The 27,337-nt window shown below is 43.0% G+C and overlaps 1 protein-coding gene across 2 annotated transcripts; it reads left to right on the plus strand.

Moving 5' to 3' along the window:
- The first annotated feature begins 212 nt into the window (after positions 1-212).
- Positions 213-27,337, plus strand: tbrg4 (transforming growth factor beta regulator 4). Of its 2 annotated transcripts, none has more exons than XM_034174919.1 (12): positions 213-291; positions 10,042-10,556; positions 10,661-10,981; positions 11,088-11,262; positions 14,012-14,169; positions 14,286-14,396; positions 14,480-14,624; positions 23,016-23,267; positions 23,472-23,583; positions 23,687-23,801; positions 26,828-26,939; positions 26,970-27,337. In XM_034174919.1, the coding sequence occupies exons 2-11, from the start codon at positions 10,140-10,142 to the stop codon at positions 26,927-26,929; spliced, it is 1,908 nt and encodes a 635-aa protein (XP_034030810.1). In that variant the 5' UTR covers positions 213-291; positions 10,042-10,139; the 3' UTR covers positions 26,930-26,939; positions 26,970-27,337. The 2 variants fall into 2 exon arrangements, with proteins under 2 accessions (XP_034030810.1, XP_034030811.1); XM_034174920.1 differs by lacking the exon at positions 213-291 and having other exon boundaries at positions 10,042-10,162; positions 10,257-10,556.

Here is a 27,337-nt window from a genome sequence, read left to right on the forward strand (position 1 = left end):
AAGGAGCATTATAAAATTGATGATCTTAGCAAATTAATAGCTTTCTATTCAAATTATTTTATAACTGAAATTCATAGAAACTATTCAGCACTCTAAAAACTTTTTCATTTTATAAATGTATTAATTCATTTATTAATGTATTTATTATCAGTATGATCATTTCTGTTAACTGAAATATGCAAATAATGTTTTTTTTAATCTGTGATGTAACGTGACGTCATTTTTACGCGACTGTCGTCGCCGGTGTACCTACATGTGAAGAATGAGGAAGGTCTTTTACGTGATCATTCGGTGAGTTTTATTTGGTTCATTGCTAGAACAGCCGATGGATTTGCTTGACATATACAGACACATACTGATTTTGGAAATAAACCCACTCATGTTAAAGGAGCGAAATTAGCAGCCGTTTTCAGCAGCTCCGCTTCTCTACCACAAGGTCACATTTTGTACATGTTCAGAATCGTTATTTTTCCTCCTCCGCTATTATTTTCGTTCTCAGTTACTCTGGGTGTTATTGTTAGGATCCCTCATTTAGTCCGTTGAGTGTAAAAATTCCATAAAAATTTGGTTCGTCTTTTTGTTATTTACCACACTCTCACGAGCGCCACTAGCTTAGCTTATGACAAGCTAAAAGTCGACATTCTCGTTTTGGCGGAACAACTTTCCACAGTTTCTGGGGATTCTGTGTCAGTACGCGCCTACGGCCGATGTGCTTGATGAATTCCTGCGCATATTCCAGATAATTGTGGTATATTCCTGTGAAATAATGAGTATATCTCATCTAAATCAATTCTAAAACTTACTAGTAATAAAATTATAAAGATAGCTGAAGTTTTAAGACTGGCTTTAATAAATATTTAAGAAACATAAAGTTTATGTGCATCTTCACCTGTTATTGCTCAAGCACATTGTAAGCATTGACACAATGGAGTCTGATGCGGAAGAGTTCAGAATGATATGATTGGAATGCTTTGATTACCATTTACAGTTGGTGATGAAAGGCTTGGGTCTTAACTTCGTGTTAAAATCAGAACAAGAAGCTGCACTGAAGGAGGTCTATATCTGGGAAGAGACACATTCTGTGTGTTGTTGCTCCGACGAGCAGGGTGGCGAAAGTAGTCCGGCGAGCTATCCCACAATTCCATAATAGCAGAGATGTCGGTCCAATGAGAGCGGCATGCTGAGCAGGGTGCTTATTTACTTCCGCCTTTCCCGCACATGCGCACACAGATGGTAGGCAGAAAACTCTAGACTCCAAGCAAATGCACTGAGAAAATGCACGAGAAGATGACTTTGGATTACGTGTCAAGTCTTGATCCTGAAGATCGAAAGCAGTATTGTGAGGAATTAAATCTTGGCAACAACAACCATGAAGGATTTCAAGTTTTTGGAGGCATACAATTATTTTATCAGTGGTCACGTGAGGGATCGCTGTTATCAGCCTGCTGCTGCAGACGTTGATGTCTGTCTTAGCTCTTTCTGCTGTCTGGTCCCATCTCTGTGGGCTGAATGCAGCAACAGGACATGCTTTGAAGTTGAGGAACTGTTTAAACACGGTCCAAAAAACACACTCCTGCTGGTGTGCGCATCATGCGTCAGGCTGCAGTTCACCTGTGTTACAGTCATTAAATGCAGTTCTGCATGTGTGCAAGGTTAAAAAAATGATGGTGAAAAAAAACAACAAGCCAAAGGTTTCTCTGTGACCCCCCCGCAAAAAAAAAAAGCCACCACAATGAGGCGGCCGCTTTAATTATATACAAACGCAGATTGATTGTGGATCACATGACTTCCAAAAATAAAAATAAAAAAACAAAAAGATCCACAAACACAAAATCAGCCCATGTGTGTCTGTGTGTGTATTCATACATTTATACATTTTAACAACCTGAAAGCCACCAGACCAGCTAGAACCAAGCCAGTGGTTCCTGGACAGTCACCTCTGTGTTTCTTCTCGCTGGTTTTATTTCTTCCGCAGCTTATAGTCATTTTGATGCCGGTGAGCCCAACTTTACATTTTGTGTTCGTCCGTTTGTCTGCAGAATTGCTCTTTTGCACGTGTTAAACTTTTTTTGATTTCAAAATGAACAGAAAAGCAGATCGTTGTTAGTTTGCAGCCCTCATAATAACTTCAGTCACAGTTTATCACCTAAATGTGGAGCTGCACAGAGAAAACTAAAAGAAGAAAAAAATACAGAAGGGGAGGTCTGTTTTTAATGTAATGTGTTGGAACCATTGATGTCCATTGGAACACGGGTGGAGCTCATGTGATCACATCTTCCACCTGTACTGGACGCAATTCTGAGCCAAACCACATCTGATCCTTGAGACTAAATGCTTGCATAGTGAAAATTTTTCAAACGGATTATCATCCTTCTGGACATGATGTGTTTTTATGCACAGCGCTGATCTGTCAGCGTGTGATGGATCACCGAGTGCACACAGTCAGTGGCTGCATTAACCCTCTGGGGTCTGAGGGCATTTTTTGGACAGTTCACTCGCCTGGCATAAATGTTTTATTATTGCTATTAAAAGCTCACCCTGCATTCCACAATCAAGTGGTATGTCTCTTTTTTTTCAGGACAACCTCTACTTTCAGATTATATATGCTATAGTGGTGTATAAGTGTAATAAAGGTTTACAATCAGAAATAAGAAAAGAAAAAAATAACGCTGAAAATAATTTTCACAAACATTTATTCAAAACACACAGCAATCTATAATAAACAACTATTTTGACACTTTATAAAGTTAGTTTGGGGTCTGTACAAAAGAATTTACAAAATTAAGGTTCTAACAATAAACACAAATGCACATTTTGAACAATATATACAAAATGGTCTATGCGTTTTGTTTGTCTTTATGCCACATCTCAAAGAAATTTCTGTCTGCTATTACACAAAGGCTTACAATATTTCCATGGAGTTTGACTCCCTCTTGGAATATTTTCCTGCACTGTAAACAACCTTTCTTCACAGTTTGAGGCCCTGTTTACACCCCCCCCTTCAGTCAAATGTGTAAATGGCAGTTTACGAGTGAGAGCAAGAGAGGCTTATTCAACAATATTCCCTGGCCAAGTAGTGAATTATTTCTCTCAGTGACACTCTTTGGTCGACCACGCGAGGTTGTATGAGACCTTCTTACACTGAACTCCTTCATTCAGATGCGCAACGCTGTGCTTTTACGCATGGAGCCAGCAGCCAGAGGGCTATTCAGACAGCATTCACATGCCAAAGAGTAACACATTGCTTCTACAAACGATCTTTGGTTGACCATGTGAGACTGCTCTGCCCTACAATTGGATATTGGAAAACCATGTGACGGTGAACCAGTTTCGATTGGACACTCACATTGCGCACGTCATCACACAGCTTCTATAATGGGTACAAACATGGTAGATGGCTGGTGCAAAAGTCAGCGGAGTTAACTTTTCAGCAAAAAAAAAAAGTAAGTTTCTATCTCATATCATTAAAAAGTTATTTATAATTTAGTAAAACTTGAACTCAGCCGTCGTATACGACTGCATCGGCCCCAGACGGTTAAGAGCTTTCAGCCTACCGGTGTGGCCCCACCTGGCGTGTGAAGTCATCACGATTACTTCTATGTAAGGATAAGTACAAACAATCACTTATTAAAAAAATAACACGTGTATGCATGCATACATACACACACATACACACATATATATATATATACACAACCCCTGGCAAAAATTATGGAATCACCGGCCTCGGAGGATGTTCATTCAATTGTTTAACTTTGTAGAAAAAAAGCAGATCACAGACATGCCACAAAACTAAAGTCATTTCATATGGCAACTTTCTGGCTTTAAGAAACACTGTAAGAAATCAGATTAAAAAAAATTGTGGCAGTCAGTAACGGTTACTTTTTTAGACCAAGCAGAGGGAAAAAAATATGGAATCACTCAATTCTGTGGAAAAAAATTATGGAATCATGAAAAACAAAAGAATGCTCCAACACATCACTAGTATTTTGTTGCACCACCTCTGGCTTTTATAACAGCTTGCAGTCTCTGAGGCATGGACTTAATGAGTGACTACAGTACTCTTCATCAATCTGGCTCCAACTTTCTCTGATTGCTGTTGCCAGATCAGCTTTGCAGGTTGGAGCCTTGTCATGAACCATTTCATGGACTTTCATCCAATCATCCACAGTCCACGATTGCTTTTCCTTAGCCCATTGTAACCTTGTTTTTTTCTGTTTAGGTGTTAATGATGGCTTTCGTTTAGCTTTTCTGTATGTAAATCCCATTTCCTTTAGGCGGTTTCTTACAGTTCGGTCACAGACGTTGACTCCAGTTTCCTCCCATTTGTTCCTCATTTGTTTTGTTTTGCATTGTCGATTTTTTTGGGACATATTGCTTTAAGTTTTCTGTCTTGATGCTTTGATGTCTTCCTTGGTCTACCAGTATGTTTGCCTTTAACAACCTTCCCATGTTGTTTGTATTTGGTCCAGAGTTTAGACACAGCTGACTGTGAGCAACCAACATCTTTTGCAACATTGCGTGATGATTTACCCTCTTTTAAGAGTTTGATAATCCTCTCCTTTGTTTCAATTGAGATCTCTCTTGTTGGAGCCATGATTCATGTCAATCCACTTGGTGCAACAGCTCTCCAAGGTGTGATCACTCCTTTTTAGATGCAGACTAACATTTCTGTGTAGACTCTCAGTTGTCCAGGTGGTTTCCATAGTAGAGAAGCTTGACTCTTCGACTGGACTGGGTTGCTTGACGTGAGGACGTTTCGCTTCAAATCACAGAAGCTTCCTCAGCTAAAATTCTTGCCCTGGTAGTCTGACTTCTGTCTTGACTCTTGGAGAGAACTCTCTCCAACTCTCTACAAGCTTCTGTGATTTGAAGCGAAACGTCCTCACGTCAAGCAACCCAGTCCAGTGGAAGATTCAAGCTTCTCTACTATGCAGGCTAACGAGCAGATCTGATTTGATGTAGGTGTTAGTTTTGGGATGAAAATTTACAGGGTGATTCCTCAGAATTGAGTGAGTCCATATTTTTTTCCCTCTGCTTGGTCTAAAAAAGTAACCGTTACTGACTGCCACAATTATTTTTCCTGATTTCTTATAGTGTTTCTTAAAGCCAGAAAGTTGCCATTTTAAATGACTTTAGTTTTGTGTCATGTCTGTGATCTGCTTTTTTTCTACAAAATTAAACAACTGAATGAACATCCTCCAAGGCCGGTGATTCCATAATTATTGCCAGGGGTTGTGTATATATATATATATATATATATATATATATATATATATATATATATATATATATATATATATACACATACTCAACAAAAATATAAACGCAACACTTTTTGCTCCCATTTTGTATAAGATGAACTCAAAGATCTAAACCTTTTTCCACATACACAATATCACCATTTCCCTCAAATATTGTTCACAAACCAGTCTAAATCTGTGATAGTGAGCACTTCTCCTTTGCTGAGATAATCCATCCCACCTCACAGGTGTGCCATATCAAGATGCTGATTAGACACCATGATTAGTGCACAGGTGTGCCTTAGACTGCCCACAATAAAAGGCCACTCTGAAAGGTACAGTTTTATCACACAGCACAATGCCACAAGATTTGAGGATGCGTGCAATTGGCATGCTGACAGCAGGAATGTCAACCAGAGCTGTTGCTCGTGTATTGAATGTTCATGTCTCTACCATAAGCCGTCTCCAAAGGCGTTTCAGAGAATTTGGCAGTACATCCAACCAGCCTCACAACCGCAGACCACGTGTAACCACACCAGCCCAGGACCTCCACATCCAGCATGTTCACCTCCAAGATCGTCTGAGACCAGCCACTCGGACAGCTGCTGAAACAATCGGTTTGCATAACCAAAGAATTTCTGCACAAACTGTCAGAAACCGTCTCAGGGAAGCTCATCTGCATGCTCGTCGTCCTCATCGGGGTCTCGACCTGACTCCAGTTCGTCGTCGTAACCGACTTGAGTGGGCAAATGGTCACATTCGCTGGCATTTGGCACATTGGAGAGGTGTTCTCTTCAACTTTATGCGAAGGAGATGTGTTGCACTGCATGAGGCAAATGGTGGTCACACCAGATACTGACTGGTATCCCCCCCCCAATAAAACAAAACTGCACCTTTCAGAGTGGCCTTTTATTGTGGGCAGTCTAAGGCACACCTGTGCACTAATCATGGTGTCTAATCAGCATCTTGATATGGCACACCTGTGAGGTGGGATGGATTATCTCAGCAAAGGAGAAGTGCTCACTATCACAGATTTAGACTGGTTTGTGAACAATATTAGAGGGAAATGGTGATATTGTGTATGTGGAAAAAGTTTTAGATCTTTGAGTTCATCTCATACAAAATGGGAGCAAAACCAAAAGTGTTGCGTTTATATTTTTGTTGAGTGTATTTACATATACCTGGTATGCGATCTATAGGCCCAACACCATAGTAGGAGAAACATGCCCATATCATGATGCTTGCACCACCATGCTTCACTGTCTTTACTGTGAACTGTGGCTTGAATTCAGAGTTTGGGGGTCGTCTCACAAACTGCAAAATATTCCTCCATTTCTCTTTAGGCCAGTTGATGTGTTCTTTGGCAAATTGTAACCTCTTCTGTACATGTCCTTTATTTAACAGAGGGACTTTGTGGGGGATTCTTGCAAATAAATTCGCTTCACACAGACGTCTTCTAACTGTCACAGCACTTACAGGTAACTCCAGACTGTCTTTGATCATCCTGGAGCTGATCAATGGGTGAGCCTTTGCCATTCTGGTTATTCTTCTATCCATTTTGATGGTTGTTTTCCGTTTTCTTTCTTGCATCTCTGGTTTTTTTTTTTTTTTTTTGTTCATTTTAAAGCATTGGAGATCATTGTAGATGAACAGCCTATAATTTTTTGCACCTGCGTGTACGTTTTCCCCTCTCCAATCAACTTTTTAATCAAGCTACGCTGTTCTTCTGAACAATGTCTTGAACATCCCATTTTCCTCAGGCTTTCAAAGAGAAAAGCATGTTCAACAGGTGCTGGCTTCATCCTTAAATAGGGGACACCTGATTCACACCTGTTTGTTCCACAAAATTGACGAACTCACTGACTGAATGCCACACTACTATTCTTGTGAATACCCCCTTTTCTACTTTTTTTTACTAATAGCCCAATTTCATAGCCTTAAGAGTGTGCATATCATGAATGCTTGGTCTTGTTGGATTTGTGAGAATCTACTGAATCTACTGGTACCTTGTTTCCCATGTAACAATAAGAAATATACTCAAAACCTGGATTAATCTTTTTAGTCACATAGCACTACTATTATTCTGAACACTACTGTATATCTCTATCTATCTATCTATCTATCTATCTATCTATCTATCTATCTATCTATCTATCTATCTATCTATCTATCTATCTATCTATCTATCTATCTATCTATCTATCTATCTATCTATCTATCTATCTATCTATCTATCTATCTATCTATCTATCTATCTATCTATCTATCTATCTATCTATCTATCTATCTATCTATCTATCTATCTATCTATCTATCTATCTATCTATCTATCTATCTATCTATCTATCTATCTATCTATCTATCTATCTATCTATCTATCTATCTATCTATCTATCTATCTATCTATCTATCTATCTATCTATCTATCTATCTATCTATCTATCTATCTATCTATCTATCTATCTATCTATCTATCTATCTATCTATCTATCTATCTATCTATCTATCTATCTATCTATCTATCTATCTATCTATCTATCTATCTATCTATCTATCTACTAAAAAACAAGCAAAATCTATTTCTAAAATAGTTTATATGGATTTATATGGTGAATGTTTTGTACATGATTTATGAAGCATAAGTGTGCACTTGACGGCGAGTGGTAATGTGACTTTTTTTGTGTGTGTGTGTTGATGACCATAAAATGAACATTACGTGCAACTTAACACTAACACACATCTTTTAACTATAAATGTCATTTATTTTACTTTTACCAAATTGTAAATGAATATACCTTAAAACTGTTGTTTTAAGGTGACCATCTTCAAATGCACATTTTCATGAAGTGTGCATTTCACCATGGTGTTAATATTTTATTCACTGTATTGGCAAATTGGACTCCGTATTGGCATATATGTAATATTAAAGGACTCAGATCAGAGTCATAAAACCTTAACTGGACTGCAATGTAATTAAAATAAATACACATTTCAGTTTCTCACAAGCTGTTATTTGTTTTGTTCGGTATATTGACATCTGTCATTCACGAGTGACCATGGATCTGACCAGAAGCAATTTACTGAGAATGTTTATAGCCTGTCACTACAATAATTGGCCGGTTAGCCCGTGATGGTTAATTTTTTTTTTTGTTGTTGTTTTTTTTTTTTTTTTTAATCTTCAATGAGGCAGCATGATGGCTTAGTGGTTAGCACTGTTGCCTCACAGCGAGAAGGTCATGGGTTCAATTCCCTCCTGTGGCCTTTCTGTGTGGAGTTTGCATGTTCTCCCTGTTTTGCATGGGTTTCCTCCGGGTGCTCCGGTTTCCTCCCACATCCAAAGACATGTAGGTTAGGTGGACTGGAATCTTTAAATTGTCCATAGATGTGCGAGTGGGTGTGAATGTGTTTGTTTGTCTGTTTGTGGCTCTGTGACAGACTAGCGTCCTGTCCTGGGTGTACCTTGCATTGCGCTCTATGACTGCTGTAGGGCTGAAATGATTAGTCGAGTAATTCGAATAATTCGATTACAAAAAATGTTCAAGGCAAATTCTGTGCCTCAAAGCTTCGTTTAACGTTGTAGTACATATGCCAGGCCTGTGTGTGGTGCTGTAATGTCCCCGGAAAAACAAACAGAAGAAGACTAGAGCAAGCGCTAATCAAATTAGTACAAAAGCTACAGCTTTCCATGCGACAAACAGAGTGAAATAAAACCTTTTAGGAAAAAGATGGTCCACACTGATCATCTGAAATAGCTTACTGTGCATTTAAAGCAAATCAGTGTGTTTATTTAAAAAAAAACAAAAAAAAAAAAACAGTTTTATCCGCTAGCCGCTCTACGCATGGTGGCCGGCTGCTGCCTCTCTATGCCCGGTGTGAGCGGCTCAGCACTGCCCTCACACAGCTCCGTCCTGGCCACAGACAGTCTCTGGAAGAAGTCCACTCTTTCTTCTGTGTTTTGCTTAGACTCGCAATGAGTGTTTCGCTTTTTAATTTTTGCTTTTTTGGGCAACACACAACGCTTCGCAAACACGGGAACTCAAATAAAATAATAATAATAAAAAACCAGTGACTGCGAGGCTGCATGTTCAACCTTCAGCTGAAAATGAAATGCACTAGCTGAATTGCAGAGAATGTTAGAAAGAAATTCATGCAGGGACCCAGTCCACCACCTTAATAAATAAAAATGGTTAAATTTTACAAGATGAGGAAAACAAAAAACAGAAAGCCACAACCCATCACCATTTCAGCAAAATGTCAAGACTTTAGCCTGACTTTGGCTGAGCTCCTGACACCAGGAAAGATCCAAAACTTGTCAAGATGTGAAAAACTAAATAATTACCCAGGAAAACAGAAAGGGATACACTAAATTTGACAATCTCCGTGATTACGCAGTGACATTGTGCCATTACTTAGGGAAAGCCCTGGGCTGTTAATGTTTTAAAACGCAAAAGTACTTTTTATCTGATTGCGCGATTAATCACCAGAATAATCAATAGAATACTCGATTACTAAAATAATCAATAGCTGCAGCCCTAGACTGCTGGGATAGGCTCCAGCCCTCCGTGACCCTTAATTGGACTTAGCGATTGAAGATGTGTGTGTGTGTGTGTGTGTATCTCCAATGACAAGAGGTCCCCTGCCTCCAAAAAAAAGAACTCAAAAAATTGAGCCCATGTTGGAAAATGATGAATTTTCTCTTTAAGTTCAGCCAACTTAAGGCAATCCAGAGTATTTTTTTTCACAATATCAATTTGTTGAATGTGTAAATTGAGTTTGTGAGTCCTCCTCTGCCTCATAGGTAAGTGGTGAGATGTTGACGCAGGCTGCTGGAGTTTGACAACGCTCATCTCAGTCCTCATCTACTTGTGGCTCCTGCCACCAAATCTGTCAAAACCAATGATGAGCCGCCTGCTGAGCAGGTATGTCCGCCTTGTCTGTAGGATGTCCTCCCAGGCTCCGGCTGCTGCCTTTCTTCCACCTGTGTCCTCTCTGTCTGGGCCTGCCAAGTTGCAGAGGGCTCAGATCTCGCAAGGGGCCACGGTGAGACGGATGTGTGAGAGGATGGCTTCCAGGAAGCACAACATTCCAGAATTGCCCTTACGCACCAAGCTGGATGAACTAGTGCAAAAGTCAACATCACCGGAGGACGTTCTTCTCGCATGGGCACAGCATGGAGGAAATGGCAACACGGCTGCTTGTGCCTTAAAGAAGTGGGCACAGTTGGTGCAGAAGACAAAGGGCGAAACTGAAAAAAGGCTAGCTCTGAGGACGGATGCAAGGCTGCAGGACATGATGGACACCGTGTCTCAGCAGGTAAAGAAACCAGATCCTGATTGACTGATTAGCTTGGCAATAATTTTTTTTTTTTTTTTTGGCTGTTCTGCAAGCAAGTGTTTTAATTATGTGTTTAATTCCAGGTGTTTTCAGTATGGAATGGAAGTCTCGTGTCTCTGTTGCTAGCTCTGTGGACGATTAATGTCCCCATGTGTGCTTCACTTCTTAATTCTGTCGAGACAGAAGTCTTGTGGCGAATCAGAAGACTAAGCTTCAATCAGTTGGTCTCCGTGGTGTCCTGGGGGGCAGGTCGGCCACACCAGCAGGATCTGAAATTAGTGAATGCGGCATTAAAACAACTGGAATTACGATGGACTGAAATCTCTAATGCTAAATCTGTCACCTTACTAATGTGCAAAGGACAGTCCATGTCAGCTGCACTGATGGACAGATTAGAAGACAAGGTAATCTGAATTAAACACAACCCAGTGTTAAATCCAAAGTACCATTTCAACTATACGAATGTGCATTTGTGCTGTTACTAGTATAAACATCCTATTTGTCTTGCAGGCTTTGGAGCTTTCAGAGAGCTTTACAGCAGAGGAGATCCGTCGTGTGTGCGTTTGTTTCGCTACTCAGAACCGCAGATCTGTTCCTCTTCTCAGAGCATTTTCCTACCATCTTCTTCAAAAGCCTTCATCAGAGTTCACCGCTCCACTGATAATTGACATGGCCTATGTCTACGGTGCGAACACTTAGTGACTTGATCATCTTAAGTCGCATGGAAAAGTTAGCCACACTGCACGCGCGTAGTTTACATCTTTGTCGCGGTTGTCTCAAACTGTCTGTTTAATACCTGCATCTAGGCCACCACCTGTGCCCGGTTTCATGACTTTATTGGACTAACATTAATCGAATAAAGTCACTTAGTCGACCCATCTTTTGACGTTAGTCATTGCACAAATCTCTTAGTTTCATCATTAAAGATGGAGGAAGTGATCAGAGCACCACGGCTACATGAGCTGAAGCGGTCACTGCACGTTGGTCATTTCAAAGCATCACGGAGTATCACTTCATTTCTGCTTAAAACGGCCTCGTTTCTGCTTAAAACTGACGTTAGAATGATTTAAGAGGTTTTAGCTTGTCATTTAATGATTAATAATCCCATTAAACCATTTGATCGCTGCTGAGCTCCGAAATGACCCATGCGAAGTGGAAGCAGGGCAGATCATTTGGTCTGCGACACCGCAAAACCCATCTCTTTATATATTTCCGACACATTCTTAGTTTTGCCAATCATAAACATTAATATTTTAAAACTAATTTTAAACTTTATACAGTATGCTAGGCTAATGTTGCAATCTGCGTGGAAACATTTTGATGCTAAATGCAGGCCAGAAGCACTACGTGTTCAGAGGCATGTTGTGTAATGCTAAAATTAAAGGACATGTTGCACTGAAGTCATAAAAATTTAGATTTAGGCTGTTAGTGACCATCCGATGATCCACCGGGATTACTTTGTGCACTTCCATGACCAGGTTCAGAGTATACGGCATTCGCAACAAACAGCTCTGGAGACGTCTGAAAACAAAGTATTCGTGAGTACTCGGGTGTTACCGACAAGTGGCATAGCTACTAGAAGCGTCCCAGCATGTGCTTCAATGGAATGCAGCTGCTAACTGTTGGGAAAGTGTAAGTACACGGACCCACAACAGGGGGCGCAAATGAACGGACAATGGAATAGGTCAAATAACACTTTACTGTTGCGAACGTGCACAACAAACACAACAGATTGCACAATAGATCAGAGGTCAAATTACAAGGTGTCGTGTGGGCAGGCTCGAAGATAGGAGACGCCTGTCCAAAGCAGAACCGGAACCACACGATTTCCTCCAGCACCAGACCCCGGGAATACTGGAGCCGCCAAGTCCCGAACTCCCAGGTGGCCACTGCCTCCGCGTGTCGGACCTGGTACTGCTGACGAGGAACAAAAACACAATTAAACGTGGGTGCGTCTGCACCCAGCAATCTGCACGGCAGGGAAGCTACCTCCACCTCTCGTTGGAGAAAAGTCTGTTATCACTCACAAAAATCACAAAAAGGGCTTTCTATCAAGCAGTCAGGCTGAGGATATTACCTTTCAGGTAGAACGATATCTCGGCAAAGAGGTGGAGATGACGTCTTGCTGATATACCGATGCAGATCAGATGAGTGGTGACAGCTGTCACAGGTGATGAGTGTCAGCTGTCACCCCGGCTGCTCCTGTGAGGCGGCAGCGCCCTCTGGTGCCTGGAGCCCGCACTCCAGGCAGGGTGCCCTCTGGTGGTGGTGGGCCAGCAGTACCTCCTCTTCAGCGGCCCACACAACAGCTAACATTAGAACTGAGGCACAGATTAATTCCAAAGTTTACATAAGTGTGATGTCGTGTTGTGAAGACTCGTTTTTAAATGAAAACTGTTCATTTTTATGCAGTCACGGTAAAAGCTGCAGCTCCAAGAAGGTTTATATGCACCTGCAGCCACAAGTCATAAACGCAGCCTGTCAGTTACAATCTCTGCTCCAGGTTCAGCTTTGTGCACGATTAATTTTGAGTGCTGTTACCAATAAAATCTAAAAAAAATACATCTGATGCCGGGGAAAAAAGTCTCATCAACTGCACAGCGCACACACACACACACAGTGAGCTTCACAGCACACATACACACATTCCAGCTTCAAATTCACACTCTGAGTAAAAAAAAAAACTTGCCACAAAACACAAAAGGTATAAAATCCTGAACATGCCAGACTCACCATGTTATAGATTTAATTCCAAATGTAAACTCCACAGGATCAAAGAAGCATGCGCATGCGAGATCACCATCTGCAGTTTCGCCTTTAGTTCTCTCACGATTGTGGCATGTAAAATAATGTCCATTAATTCTTGGATATAATGTATTCTGAATTTTTCGAATGTAACAAATCCATCTCTGTTTCCAGACAGTCTGGTAAAAAAAAAACAGTGTCATGCAGATGTCCGCACGTCCATGTCCACAGCTTCAGTAAACCAGCATCCACACAAACAGCACGTCACCACACTTTAGGTTCTAAAATCTGACACTGTGAAAAAGTTGAGTTTTGGGGTGACGCGTGTCATCGCCTGTCTGTAAATCCTCAGTACATCTGAGCCATCACTTTCGAATGAAAGCTCAGAAGCTTTGTTTTCTGACAGAGCAGGTTCGTTTCCCTCTGTCAGTCATCGGGATGTTTCTGCTCATTCGAAAATGTGCATCACACACTGAAAAATGCTGATAATTGCCAATTGAGATGTTTTCCAGAAATGCACCTGCTAATGCTCAGAGTGAGAGGAATAAAATATATCAGCGGTCACTAATTATTAGCACGTGTGTGCGGCGAGACTTACAATCATGAGTACTTTTATGGTGTCTTGCTAACTGGGACGTTAAGAACCATGCGAGATGGCCTTTAACGTATTTGTCTTTGCATTTCTCCAGGGAAATTGAGTTTTCACCAGACTTTGGTTTTCCAGCGTTTGGCCTCAGAGTTGTTGCCCAGAGTGAAGGACCTGAACTCGGCTGATGTCACACGTTGTGCTAAGTCTTTGGGGTTCCTCAAATGGCTTCACCTTCCACTTTTTGAAGCGTTTATCGAGGTTAGCCAGATATTGTCAGATATTTCAACCTTTTATGATCAGAGATGAATTTAATAATTTGGTCTTTTTCTCCTATTCATTTTTTTGGTCCTGTTTCCCACTGCCTTTTTTATTAGCACTACCTTGCAAATAGTGACGCGTACACTGTTTCCCAGCTCTGTAATCTACTGTTGACTTTGGCCAGACTGAACTTCCAGCCAAGTACAGGAGAAGAGTTTTATAACAAGGTTTGTGAGACAGTAAAAGCTGTATTTCACTTCACATGGTTTCAAGGACGCCTAAACTGACTTTGCTCTGTTCTTGTGTGTAGGTTCACTTCGTGCTGAAGGATGCACTCTCCAGCCTGGAGCCTTTCCTACGGACAGATACGGTGTGGTCTTTATGTGTGCTACAGCAAGCCAAACCACAGTACCTTATCCCCCTCGTACAACAGGAACATGCTACCAAACTGTCAGGTAACACAAAATGCCTCCTTTTGGATGGTGAATTTAATATGTGGACACACAGTTTGGGCCTGATTTTAATTGTGGACACAAAACTGACTTGTACAGCAGACTTGTACAGCATGCACAATTCCATATGGGCATATCCTAGCTAGGGCTGCATGATGTTGTAAAAAATTGACATTGCCATTTTTGGACCATGGCGATATATATTGCGATATAACATTGTTTCCAGAAATATCTCCATCCACACAAATCCACTGAAAATGCCTGAAAATGCTGTGGTACATATGCCAGGCCTGTATGTGGTGGTGTAACACTTCCACAAAATCGGGGAAGAAGACTGGAGACTGCATAACTGATGTAAAGAGCTAATGTAGCAGCAGAAGCAAAGATTAAATTTCTCCGTCACTACGATGGAGTTCCGTCAATTACGCTTTCAAAAGGCCAGAGTTTGGCGGCCATCGTTCCTTTTCAGTTGGATTTGTCTGCTCTGCCGTCTGTCAGGTCTGTCTTCCCTGTTGGTTCGCTCCTATCGGCCTCCGGTGCTCCTCCGGGGCTGCTCGCCTCCCCCTGTCCCGTGGTTTCCCTGGCGCCTCCGCCGGATCTGGGGTTGGGCTGGGGGCCCGGTGGGGCCGGTGTATGTGGCCTCTTCCCCTCGCTGCGCCTCTCCTTCCGCCTGCTGCTTGGGGTTGGGGCTCACATGTCATACCCTTTTAATGCACTTCATCAGGTTAGCACCTGCACACACACCATATTGGGTTGTAAGTAGCACATTGTAGGGTTCACATAGATTTGCGGTAGGGTGTTGGGGATGGGTTTGTGGGGCAGTCTGTGGCGCAGCTGTGCGCTGCAGCCTTCCACTGCAATCTCCATTCGCCACTCCTGCCTTGCAATTTTAATGCACACACCTTACTTCTACATGTTTAGTAAACACCTTCACCAATTTAGAGTCGGGGTCACTAGGCGGTGGTGGGTTTGCAGGGCAGGCTGTGGCACAGCGGTGTGCCGTGGCCACCCACGGCAGTCTGCCACCTGCCATCTCTTGCCCTGCTTTTAATGCAACACTTTTATCTTTGCACACTTAGGGGGTTGTACACAGCAAGGGAGATTAATTGTTACAACTATGGTGGGGTTGGTAGGTAGGATGATTGTGGCATGTTGGGTTGGCCCCGGGTGGCTGTGGATGTCTGGGGTGGGGGGTCTGCCTCGCCGTTTCTGCCGTGGTCCTGTGGTCCTGCTCTGGGCCTGTGGGGCCCGTGGACCCACGGCCTGTTGTGGGGGTGGGTGGTGGCGGTGGCGCGCGGGTGTTGGCACTGGGGGGTTGGTGGCTGCTGGGGGGATGGGAGCCATGGCCTCCGCGGGATGGGCCCCGCTCTCGCTCGGGCGGTCTCCTGGTCATGGGCTTTGGTGTTTGGGGTGGGATACGGGGTTAGGGGATGGTTTTGGGGGGACCTGCTGGCTGCGCTGGGGTGCCTTGTGCTCTTCCTGGCCCCAGGGTTGGGCCTCGCCTCTTGTCTGGGGGCCGGGCCCCACCCTCGTATGGCTCGGTGGTCCCTACCTTGTGCTTTAGATCCATTTGCGGTGGCTCCTTTGCCCCCCATCCTTGCTGCCGCTCGCTCCCACCCTCTGGGGCCGTGGCCCTGGTGGTGTGGGTCTGGGACTCTCCCTATTGGTGGGTCTATGCCGGTGCCTGTGTGCTTCCCTTGGGTATGGGTCTGCTCCCCGTGCCTCCGTGGGGAGGGCTGGTGTCGGGGGTGCGTTCCGGCGCCGTCGTGCCGCTCCCCTGTTGGTTTGCCGTGCTGCCCAGTGTCTCTGGGGGCTGCCTTTCCTGGCCCCTGTGCCCTTCCACTGCCCCTTTTCTCCTGGTTCCCCCGGGGCCCTGCGTCCTGGACCCACGTCCGTCGGTGCTCGCAGCCGGCCACATGGCTTCTGACGTGCCGGAGTGGTCCATGTCATATGGTAAGGTTCTGTACTCTTGTCTTGGCCCAACACACCAGCCACAGTAGTGATCGGATATTTAGCTGTGATCTGGGTCTCTGTGTGTGGATGGTTGCGTGTTTGTGGCCGTCACCACAATTCGGTTTTTTGGGTGCTCTTAAGGGGATTAACACTATGGTGTACTAGATTTGGGTATGGATGCTCACTAATTAGACAACAGACTGTTGCTGTCACTGTTTGTTCATGTATGGTTGTTTGTCATGGTATGTTGTATGGTTGGGGCCCCGTCTCCTCTGTGTCTCACGTCACAGTTATTGTCTTCACCACTTGTCTCTAGTTCTTGGCTGTCTTTGTGCTGTTTTGGTCGTCTGCCCTTCCTGATAGAAGTTGTCCGTTGGCTTTGAGTAGGATGTTGTAGGTTGATCGGGAAGGGCGGATGGGGGTCACACACACCACATTCACTCATGCACTACATACCTTCTGTCTTGCAAGAATAAATTGCATATATGGGTATTAATGTTCATAAATGGTTCTGCCAGTGTGGCATTTACCATTACTATATATGCAGACGGGGGGGGGAAAAAAAGGACAGTCATTCCAGGTCCTACTTCTACGTCATATTCTGTTATTTCAACATTATCGTTGATGGTTCAAATGAAAGGTTGTATACAGGGTCATTTAAATATTCACTGATTTTGAGATTTTAAGTTCCAGGACATGCTGAAAATTCATCATTAGATAAAAAATTAATTTGGTTTCTGGGATCCCACAGGGCCCGAGACCCGTTTCCTGGGGGCCTATGCTCCCCCCAGACCCCCTGCAAATTTTCTTCGGTTTTCACAATTTTCATTTCATAGCCCTGGTTCATATAAATAAGCCTTCTGATCCCCTCTGCAACTCATTTATGGAAATTGTGGATGCATTAAGATTTCGGCAATGCGTTCGGGACTCGACGCACATTAGTGGAAATACCCTGGATTTGGTTCTCGCACATGGTAGTGCTGTCACGAATATTTACATCTTGCCTCTTACATCAGTGTTCTCTGATCATTCACTTATTAAGTTTACAGTTTCGCTGCCATGTTTAGTGGAACAACAACCTTATATATCATTTTGGCGATGCATCAACTCCTGAACTAAGACTGAACTCGAAGCTAGACTGCCTGATGTCTTAGCTTCACATTTGGCAAATATCCAGTCAGTAGACATTCTTGTGGATAGTTTAAACTCAGTGCTGAAAACTACACTTGATATGATTGCACCACCTGTGTTAAAACCGTGCTCCCCCAAAACACAGCCACCTTGGTTCAATGATTACCTGTATGACCTCAAGCATAAGGCTAGAACGGAAATGGCGTAGTTCAAAATTAGAAGTATTCCACCTTGCGTGGCGTGATGCTATCTTAGACTATAAGCATGCATAACTGGCTACAAGTGGACCTATTACTCTAATTTGATCAACAAAAACAAGCATAACTCAAAGTTCTTGTTCGACACGGTGGCAACTCTTATTCATGGACAACCATCTGTAATTCGCTCTCCTTTTACAGCACAAGATTTCCTGGATTACTTTGAGAAGAAAATAGAAGACATTAGGTTACACATATCCCAACATACCTTAACCCAGCCACTACACCCTGCTATTGTAGTGGGCGCCATTACTGAGGTATTACCTAGATTTACAGAATTTGAAAGTATCTCTCTAGGCATGCTGATGAAACGCATAATGTCAACAAAAAGTACAACCTTTTTATTTGATCCTATACAAGCAAAAATGTTTAAGGACCTGTGGCCCACTCTTGGGCTGACTGTGCTGGAAATTATTAATCTTTCTTTAACTTCTGGATCTGTTCCTAAATGTTTCAAATCTCCAGTGATTAAACCATTACTTAAGAAACCTAATCTTGACCCTAGTGTATTGCAAAACTGTCGGCTGATATCAAATCTATCATTTTGCTCTAAAATTCTGGTAAAAGTAGTGTTACGGCAGCTCGTAGATTATCTTACTGAGAATAATCTCTTTGAGCCACTACAGTCTGCTTTTAGAAAATATCAATCCACAGAGACGGCTCTTGCTAAAGTGGTGAATGATCTTCTGCTTGGAATGGATTCGGACATCACTACGGTTCTGGTGCTGTTAGATCTCAGTGCTGCATTTGATACCATGGATCATCATATTATACTTGATAGGCTGGAAAATCATTTTGGGATTACTGGGAGTGCCCTTGCATGGTTGACGTCATACTTGACCAGTCGTTCTCACTGTGTTTTGTACAGTAACACTACCTCTAACCTTAGTGACATGAAAATTGGGGTTCCACAGGGGTCCGTCTTAGGCCCCCTGCTTTTCTCCCTTTATATAGCACCCCTTGGGCACATATTGCGGCGTTTTGTGATTACCTTTCACTGCTATGCTGATGATACTCATACATCCCTGGTTCTCAAGACCAGGCACCTACTCTTTTCTACTCTTCTATTTTACTGTTCCTTTTTAGATATTTAGATATACCTTAGTATACTAGCATAGTTTCACCTTAGAATTGGAATATAATATATAACATATACCTTACTGAATTTTCATGCCAGTAACTGCTGGTAATCTCATTCACATAAAATCCTTAGAAGATTGCCTTGCATCAGTGAGGTTGGATGTCTAGAAACATCCTACTTTTAAACTCTGATAAGACTGAAATGATGGTTCTTGGTCCAGTGAGACATTGGCATCAATTTGACCAGTTAACGCTTAGCCTAGGCTCGTGTGTCATACGTCACATTGACAAAGTCAGGAACTTTGGGGTAATTTTTGATCCTACATTGTCCATTTACCTTCACATTAGAAATATTACAAGGACTGCTTTCTTCCATCTGTGAAATATAGTGAAGTTTCGTCCCATCCTGTTTATGGCTGATGCTGAGACCCTGATCCATGCCTTTATCTCTTCTAGATTGGACTACTGCAATGTTCTATTTTCTGGTTTACCGCAGCCCAGCATTAGGGATGTCCAGTTGGTTCAAATTGCTGCAGCCAGACTTTTGACAGGAAGCAGAAAGTTCGACCACATTACGCGTACTCCCATTTTGGTATCTCTTCACTGGCTTCCTGTCCCACTGAGATCAGATTTTAAGGTTCTGCTACTAGTCTGTAAAATTGTTCACGGACTGGCACCTCCCTACTTAGCTGATCTAATTAAACCCTACATATCGGCCCGGGCTTTGCGTTCTCAGGGTACAGGGACTAGTTTGTGTCCATAGCTTGAATAAGAAGTCTGCGGGTCACAGAGCTTTCTGATGATCTCCCTGCATCAATAAAACAGTCAGATTCTGTGGAGACTCTCAAGTCCAGACTTAAGACGCACTTATTTTTCCTTTCGTATGGGGAGCATACTGTCATAGTATAGTTTTCGCTTTTCACTCTTTTAATTCCTTTTATTAGTAAACGGAGCATGCCACGGCCTCAACTTTACCTAAATTCTGGGTCTTTTTTGAAGCTTAGGGCTAGTGGCCGGCGATCACCTTAGTATTTTTTCTGTTTTTCTTGTTGTTTAATACTGGCAAATTATACTGTATTTCTTGTCTTTCTGATGCCTGATTCTGTTTTTTCTCTCTGTTTAAGGTGCAACTCCATCCAGAGATGGGTGTGGTATTTGTGTTGAAGACCCTCCTGTCCTGTGCATCAACTGCATTTCCTGTATATTCGTTTTGTGAATTGTTCTGTAATTTGTGTCCGTAGCATGGCCCAGGCAGAAGGTCACCCCTTTGAGTCTGGTTTGCTTGAGGTTTCTGCCTCAGAGGGAGTTTTTCCTTACCACTGCTGCTCTTGGGGTTAGTAAGGTTAGACCTTACTTGGGTGAAGTGCCTTGAGGCAACTCCGTTGTGATTTGGCGCTATATAAATTAAAATAAATTGAAATTGAAAATTTTACCGGCTGTTTTTTTTTTTTTTTTTTTATTTCTTCCACATACAGTGGGGTAAAAACGTATTTAGTTAGTCCCTGATTGTGCAGGTTCTCCTACTTAAAAAGATGAGCGAGGTCTGTTTTCATCATAGGTACACTTCAACTGTGAGAGACAAAATGAGAAAAAAATCAGGGAAATCACAGTGTAGGATTTTTAAAGAATTTATTTGTAAATTATGGTGGAAAATAAGTATTTGGTCAATAACAAAAGTTCAACTCAATACTTTGTAACATAATCTTTGTTGGCAATGACAGAGGTAAAACGTTTCCTCTAAGTCTTCACTAGGTTTGCACACACTGTAGCTGGTATTTTGGTCCATTCTTGCATGCAGATCTCCTCTAGAGCAGTGATGTTTTGGGGCACTTGCTGGGCAAGATGGACTTTCAACTCCCTCAACAAATTTTCTGTGGGGTTGAGGTCTGGAGACTGGCTTGGCCACTCCAGGACCTTGAAATGCTTTTTATGGAGCCACTCCTTCGTTGCCCGAGCGGTGTGTTTGGGATCATTGTCTTGCTAGAAGACCCAGCCACGTTGCATCTTCAAAGCTCTCACTGAAGGAAGGAGGTTTTGGCTTAAAATCTCATGATACATAGCCCCGTTCATTCTTCCCTTAACACGGATCAGTCGTCCTGTCCCCTTTGCAGAAAAACAGCCCCAAAGCATGATGTTTCCACCCCCATGCTTCACAGTAGATAGGGTGTTCTTGGAATGCAACTCAGCATTCTTCTTCCTCCAAACACAACAAATTGAGTTTTTACCAAAAATTTCTATTTTGGTTTCATCTGACCACATGATATTCTCCAAATCCTCTTCTGGATCATCCATATGCTCTCTGGCAAACTTCAGACGGGTCTGGACACGTACTGGCTTAAGCAGGAGGACACGCCTGGCACTGCAGGATTTGAGTCCCTCTCTGCGTAGTGTGTAGCCTTTGTTACTTTGGTCCCAACTCTCTGCAGGTCACTCATCAGGTCCCTCTGTGTAGTTGTGGGATTTTTGTTCACCGTTTTCATCATCGTTTTGACCCACGGGATGACATCTTTCGTGGAGCCCCAGATCGAGGGAGATTATCAATGGTCTTGTATCGCTTCCATTTTCTTACAATTGATTTATTCACACCAACCTGCTTGACTGTTGTAGATTCACTCTTCTCAGCCTGGTGCACATCTACAATTTTTCCTCCTGGTGTCCTTCTACAGCTCTTTGGTCTTGGCCATGGTTGAGTTTGGAGTCTGACTGTTTGAGGCTGTGTATAGCTGTCTTTTATACAGATAACGAGTTCCAACAGATGCCATTAATACAGGTAACAGGTGGAGAAAAGAAGAACTTCTTAAAGAAGTTATAGGTCTGTGAGAGCCAGAAATCTTGCTTGTTTGTAGGTGACCAAATACTTATTTTCCACCATAATTTACAAATAAATTCTTTAAAAATCCTACAATGTGATTTCCTGGATTTTGTTTTCTCATTTTGTCTCTCATAGATGAAGTGTACCTATGTTGAAAATTACAGACCTCTCTCATCTTTCTAAGTAGGAGAACTTGCACAATCAGGGACTGACTAAATACTTTTTTACCCCACAGTAAGCCGCGCAGTGTGGTTCCACAGGTACCGGCTGGTTTTATTTTTTATTTCTTCTACATAAGCTGGGCCATGTGCTGCACCTCATACCGTTTCCGCTTGAAAGACACTGGCGCATGCACGAACTTTCGCACTGGGTTCGTGCACACCTGCCCGCCGGTGCGCTAATTTCGAACTGTTTCACGCTGTTTTGTCGTAATCAACCCGACGTTGACCAGACTTCACCGTATGTGTGAAGCGTCCCTAACCCTAACCCTAACCCTTGCCAGCAAAATGATCATGCTCATTTTTATACATCAAACAATAAGTCGATATACCGATCATTGCGACAGGTGTACTCATACCTCCAAAATCACAAAAGTACCCCAGTAACCTCCTCAGCAGAAGAAACTTGCCACATCGAAAGAATGGTGACAATCGAGGCACTGTCCAGGGAACTGGTGGGGAACAAGATGCCTTGCCTTTCTTCACCTCTCCTTGCCTCGGGACATGGCTGATACACACTACACACACTTTTTGGACATACTTTCCCATTCAATTGAATGGGAAAGTCTAAACCTTGCCCACAGTATGAGGATATTGGCACAAAGAAAAACTCCCTCTATGTTTTTTTGATTATTGTAAGAAACCTCAAGAAGACCAAACTCAGTTTGGCGACCATCTGCTGTGGTTATGAGGATTTGATATGGCAATAAGCAAATTACTGTCATTGCGGTCGCAGGAACATTGTGTCTGTTTGACATAATGTTAGACGTGGGAACTCACTGACAACATGATGTTGCTGAGCAGAGGGCAGGGTGGCACAGGCTCTTCAATGATGTTAATTCTCTGATTTAAAGCCCCGTATTGAATATGAATGTGTTTTTGAGCGGCAGCGCTGTGGATTGTCTACAGTAACTTCTGGTTTTTGCCTCCTTTCCACCTGCAGAAGGCAGTCCAGCTCAAGGGGAGCGCTATCGGCAAAAGCTCCTCCATATCGCCGCTACTCTTCATTTGGAACATCCAGGCTCTGCTGGGACAACAGCATTTCCACTGTCCTTAGATGCCCTACCTGCTCCGGGCGGCAGCTCCACCCTCTCCCCCTTGCAGAGCAGTCTAAGGGAATCATTACACCAGTTTGTGGGTGAGAACAGCAAGGCCCTTCGCACTGGGGTTGACACCCTGTACGGATGGACTATTGGTAAGTTGCCTAAGCAACCAATAAATATGAGCTCACCCGTTGATGCGAGTTGCTCTGATTCAGCTACTTGTATTCCGGGAAGCTTACAGGACATTTTCTTTGGAAGTGTTTTTATTTTTCTCTCCATCTACACAAAATGCTGTAGGAGGCTTTTATTTGGTCATTCACTCAGCGCTTCACCACTTCCTGCCCTTTTCTTTGCAGATGGTGAAATGATTTTAGACAGGGACAATAAGCCAGTTGACATTACGATGATGACCGCCCCTCATCTACCTGGCGGAGGAGGAAACCGGGCTTTACCCGCAGAAGCACGACGGTGAGTCAGAGGATAAACTTTTTGTTTATTGCTTAGAATTTTGGAGCTCTTCTCGTGTTCATGCTTTTCACCATGGTCACCCATTACTTCTGATCTCTTTCAGGCTTGCATTCTTGGCTCTTGAATATCCAAATTATGTTTTAAAGAGTAAAGATCTTCTGGGACGGTTTGTTATGATGAAGCGGCATCTCCAGTTGGCAGGCTTCATCACAGTGGAGGTAAGGAGAGACTTAATTTGCTGGTGTCACAGACGAAACAAACAGTAAAGGAAATGTTAACAAGGGGACGAAGTGAATTTGAGTTGGATTATTGACGGGGTCAAGCTAATAATGCACCTGCTTGAAAATGACCTTTCTGAGCTTATGTGGGTTGAATCTCACTCTGTCAAATTCTCAGTACCGTATTTTCCAGACTATAAGCCGCTACTTTTTTCACATGCTTTGAACACTGCGGCTAATTTCCGGATTTTTACAAGCTTTTTTGTTAGTCGAAATATGTCAATTGATGCTGTCTATTGATTTCCTGAACGCTGCACTCCTCATGTGGTGTAAATTCACACACAGCATAAAGAAAAATCCCTCTCTGGCACTTTGCGCCATCAGATCAGTTAGGAGAGCAGATCCTTCTCCCCCACCACCCTTCCACACCAGTTCTCTGTCTTGGCGCAACAAGTCGAAAAAGTCACAGCGCCTCATTAACATCTGATTTACCACAGACTCCATCCCATCCTGACTGCACACTATGAATGTTAGAAAAAGAAAAAGTTAAAATTACTCAGTTGTCCATGTGGAGCAGAGACACCATGCATGCGCATCAATATTTACGTGTAACACTTCAGGGGAAAAAAAAAAGCATTTACGGTTTGTATTTTATTAAACGTTCAAAAATCTTTCTATCTAACATCTTTCTGTGTAAATATCTTGCGTTACAATGTGGAGACCCGCGGCTTATTTATGTATAATTTCTTTTTAAAATTGCTGGGTGCGGCTAATATTCAGGTGTGTTCTATAGTCTGGAAATTACGGTAGTCAGTTTTAGGTCACATCTGGGACTCTGTGCTCATACTGGGTGTTGCTGCATCCGCCACACTATGGAAACGCCAACAGGGCCATCCTTAAAACTTAAAATAAACCTTCTATACACCACTGCAAGGTGAAATATGGATGTGTCCTTGGCCTTCTCCATCCGCTGGGGTCCTCAGTGTTGAGACACCTGCATTCTGGATTGTGCCCTGAAAAATGTGACACATGCCGAAAATGTCGTAGCTGATTTTCCCTTATGATGCAAGTGAAACTCCTCATCTGAGTCTCCCCAGTGTAAAACCTTTACCAGATCCTGTTGCAGCACTGTACTGGATCCGCTGTGGCAACCCTAAAAAAAATGGGGGGCAGACAAAAGACAACAAGGGATCTTAGTAAATCAGGCCCCAAATTCTTCATGAAGTCTCTTTTGCCATCACAAGGATGCACTCCAACGAAAAAAAATCTGTTAGGAACCATTATCATAGGCAATACTTATAGATGATACGCACAACAAATAAGGTGGCTGGAAAATAGTATCCAAACTTTGTAGAACATCCGAAGTAGTGTCTGCATCTGTTGTAGTTATTTAAAAGCTTCCTTGTACTGAAGCAAAGTGTTTTGTTCTCTCAGTCACTTTTGTCATACAGGTATTTTTGGTGTCTTTGAGTTGCGGTAAAGCCCCTTTCACACCGGGGCTGCTCCCGGTTGCTCCCAGTTGCGCCGTGCATCATTATGACGACGCCGCGTGGAAGCAACTCAGTGCCGAGACGATGCAGCTCTGCGCCACAACAGCGCGAGGTCGTAAAGGAGGAAGCAAGTCGGGCGCCGAAAAATTAAACCTGTTTAATTTTTTTGGCGTCCTGTGCTCGACGCAGAAAGGAAGTGGTTCCAGCGCAAGTTGGGGCAAAGAGGCGTAACTCGGGGCAAAGAGGCGTTACCCAGCGTGACTCGGAGCCAGTTTCTGATTCCTGCTGTGTTCCGTTGTTCCCGCAATATAAATCACACAGGATTGTTTTTATACCATGTACTTAATGCAGTAAAAACTACACGCTGAAGAAAAAAAAAAAAAATGCAGACTGATTGCCAGAAATATCCAGTAAAAAGTCAGGACATCTCTAGCCCACTCATGGACGTTTGATCACGTGTGCACATGTGAACGTGAAATGTGAATGTGAAAATGTGAAAAGAAAAAAAAGTCTGGCTTCAGGCATTAGTTCCTTGTTCTCTGCTCAAACTCTCACATCACAGTTAAAAAAAGGACAAAAAAGGACATAAGTCCTGAGACAGGACATGTCAACATCAAGTAGAACTCCAGACATCTCCGCATTGCTTAACGGTTCGCTCGCGCGCACGCGCACCTCGCGGTCAAAGCAGGAAAGAAAAGAAATGTCTGCAGGCAGTTAGTTCCTTTCTCTCCTCACTCTCTCATCACAGTTAAAAAAGGACATAAGTCCAGGACATGTCAACATCAAGTAGAACTCCAACAATCTCCACATTTGCGCAAGGACGGTCCGTGCGCGCGCATCTTGCGGTCAAGGGTGGAAAGATAAACTATAACAACTCAGAGTGCAGCTCTGCAGCTCAGCACAACAAGCAGAAGAGAAGTCAGAGTGCACAGTCTGTCTGCAGCCAAACGTGCACTCTGACTTCTCTGTGCAGAGAACCTGCAGGCTGCGTTCTCACCTCCTCTCTGCCCCCTGCTGCGCGCACCTGACGCAGAAATTCCTGCGTCGTCATGACGCCACAGGGAGCAACTGGGAGCAGCCCCGGTGTGAAAGGGGCTTAAGTGATATTTTAACGCAGCACGTGTCCTGCTGTATGTGACAGGCCAAAGTGTGCAAGCAGAGTTAGCCAGGTCCCCTGTAGTCTGTGGTAAAAATAGAGATCTGAGCTACCTACAGCATGTAGGCCGCTCTAAGCCGTCTCCATCTCTGCCTCCAATCTAGGCCAATCTCATTTGCTCATAGTAGCATTCGTTACCTGTCTGACTTTTACACATATAGACATTGTGAAGCAAATCATTGTGAAGATTTGTGAGGCTCCTTGAAGCAGTTTCCTTGTGATTTGGCACTGTACAAATAAAATACATTGAATTCATTTGGCTTGCACTGTTCCAGGAGCCAATCTGTCTGCATTTGACAGAATATCCGCATTGTCTCTTTGTGTCAATATTTTCTGATGTAGTCATCTTTGTTCTTTCTTGTGTATTCGTCCTCTTCCAGGTGCCGTATTATGAGTGGCAGGAGCTGAATACAGACTGGCAGAAGCTGGCATACCTGAAGGATAAGATGGGGAAGGCTGTGGCTGAGGACATGGCCAAGTGAAGTGGGCACTCTTTAACAAAGATGCCACCGCAGCTAAATCAGAGCTTTCTCAACCAAATGGTTCCAAAGGAAATTCACATAAACACCTCCTGTGTGTCAGTGCTGCAGAAAAGCTCTTACGTTGTTGGGAGGGAGAGACAAAAAAAAAAAAAATCATATTTTCACTCTAGTTCCCATGACAACATAAGGGCTTTCCCTGTTTCTATGGTGATGATGAGCGAGAGTTTTGGAGCTGGCAACAGAAATAAAACAGTTAATCCTACAGTAGGAAAAAACAAAAGATCACCTGAGTTGTTGCACGCGTTACTGACACAGAAACACTGGAGCCCTGTGAAGAATTAAATTTAAATATGAAAATAAATGTTCATGGAGTCATCTTGTGATAGAATAAACTGATCTGCTGGCTCA

The sequence above is a fragment of the Thalassophryne amazonica genome, chromosome 7, assembly GCF_902500255.1.
Source record: "Thalassophryne amazonica chromosome 7, fThaAma1.1, whole genome shotgun sequence".
Classification (NCBI taxonomy): Eukaryota; Metazoa; Chordata; class Actinopteri; order Batrachoidiformes; family Batrachoididae; genus Thalassophryne; species Thalassophryne amazonica.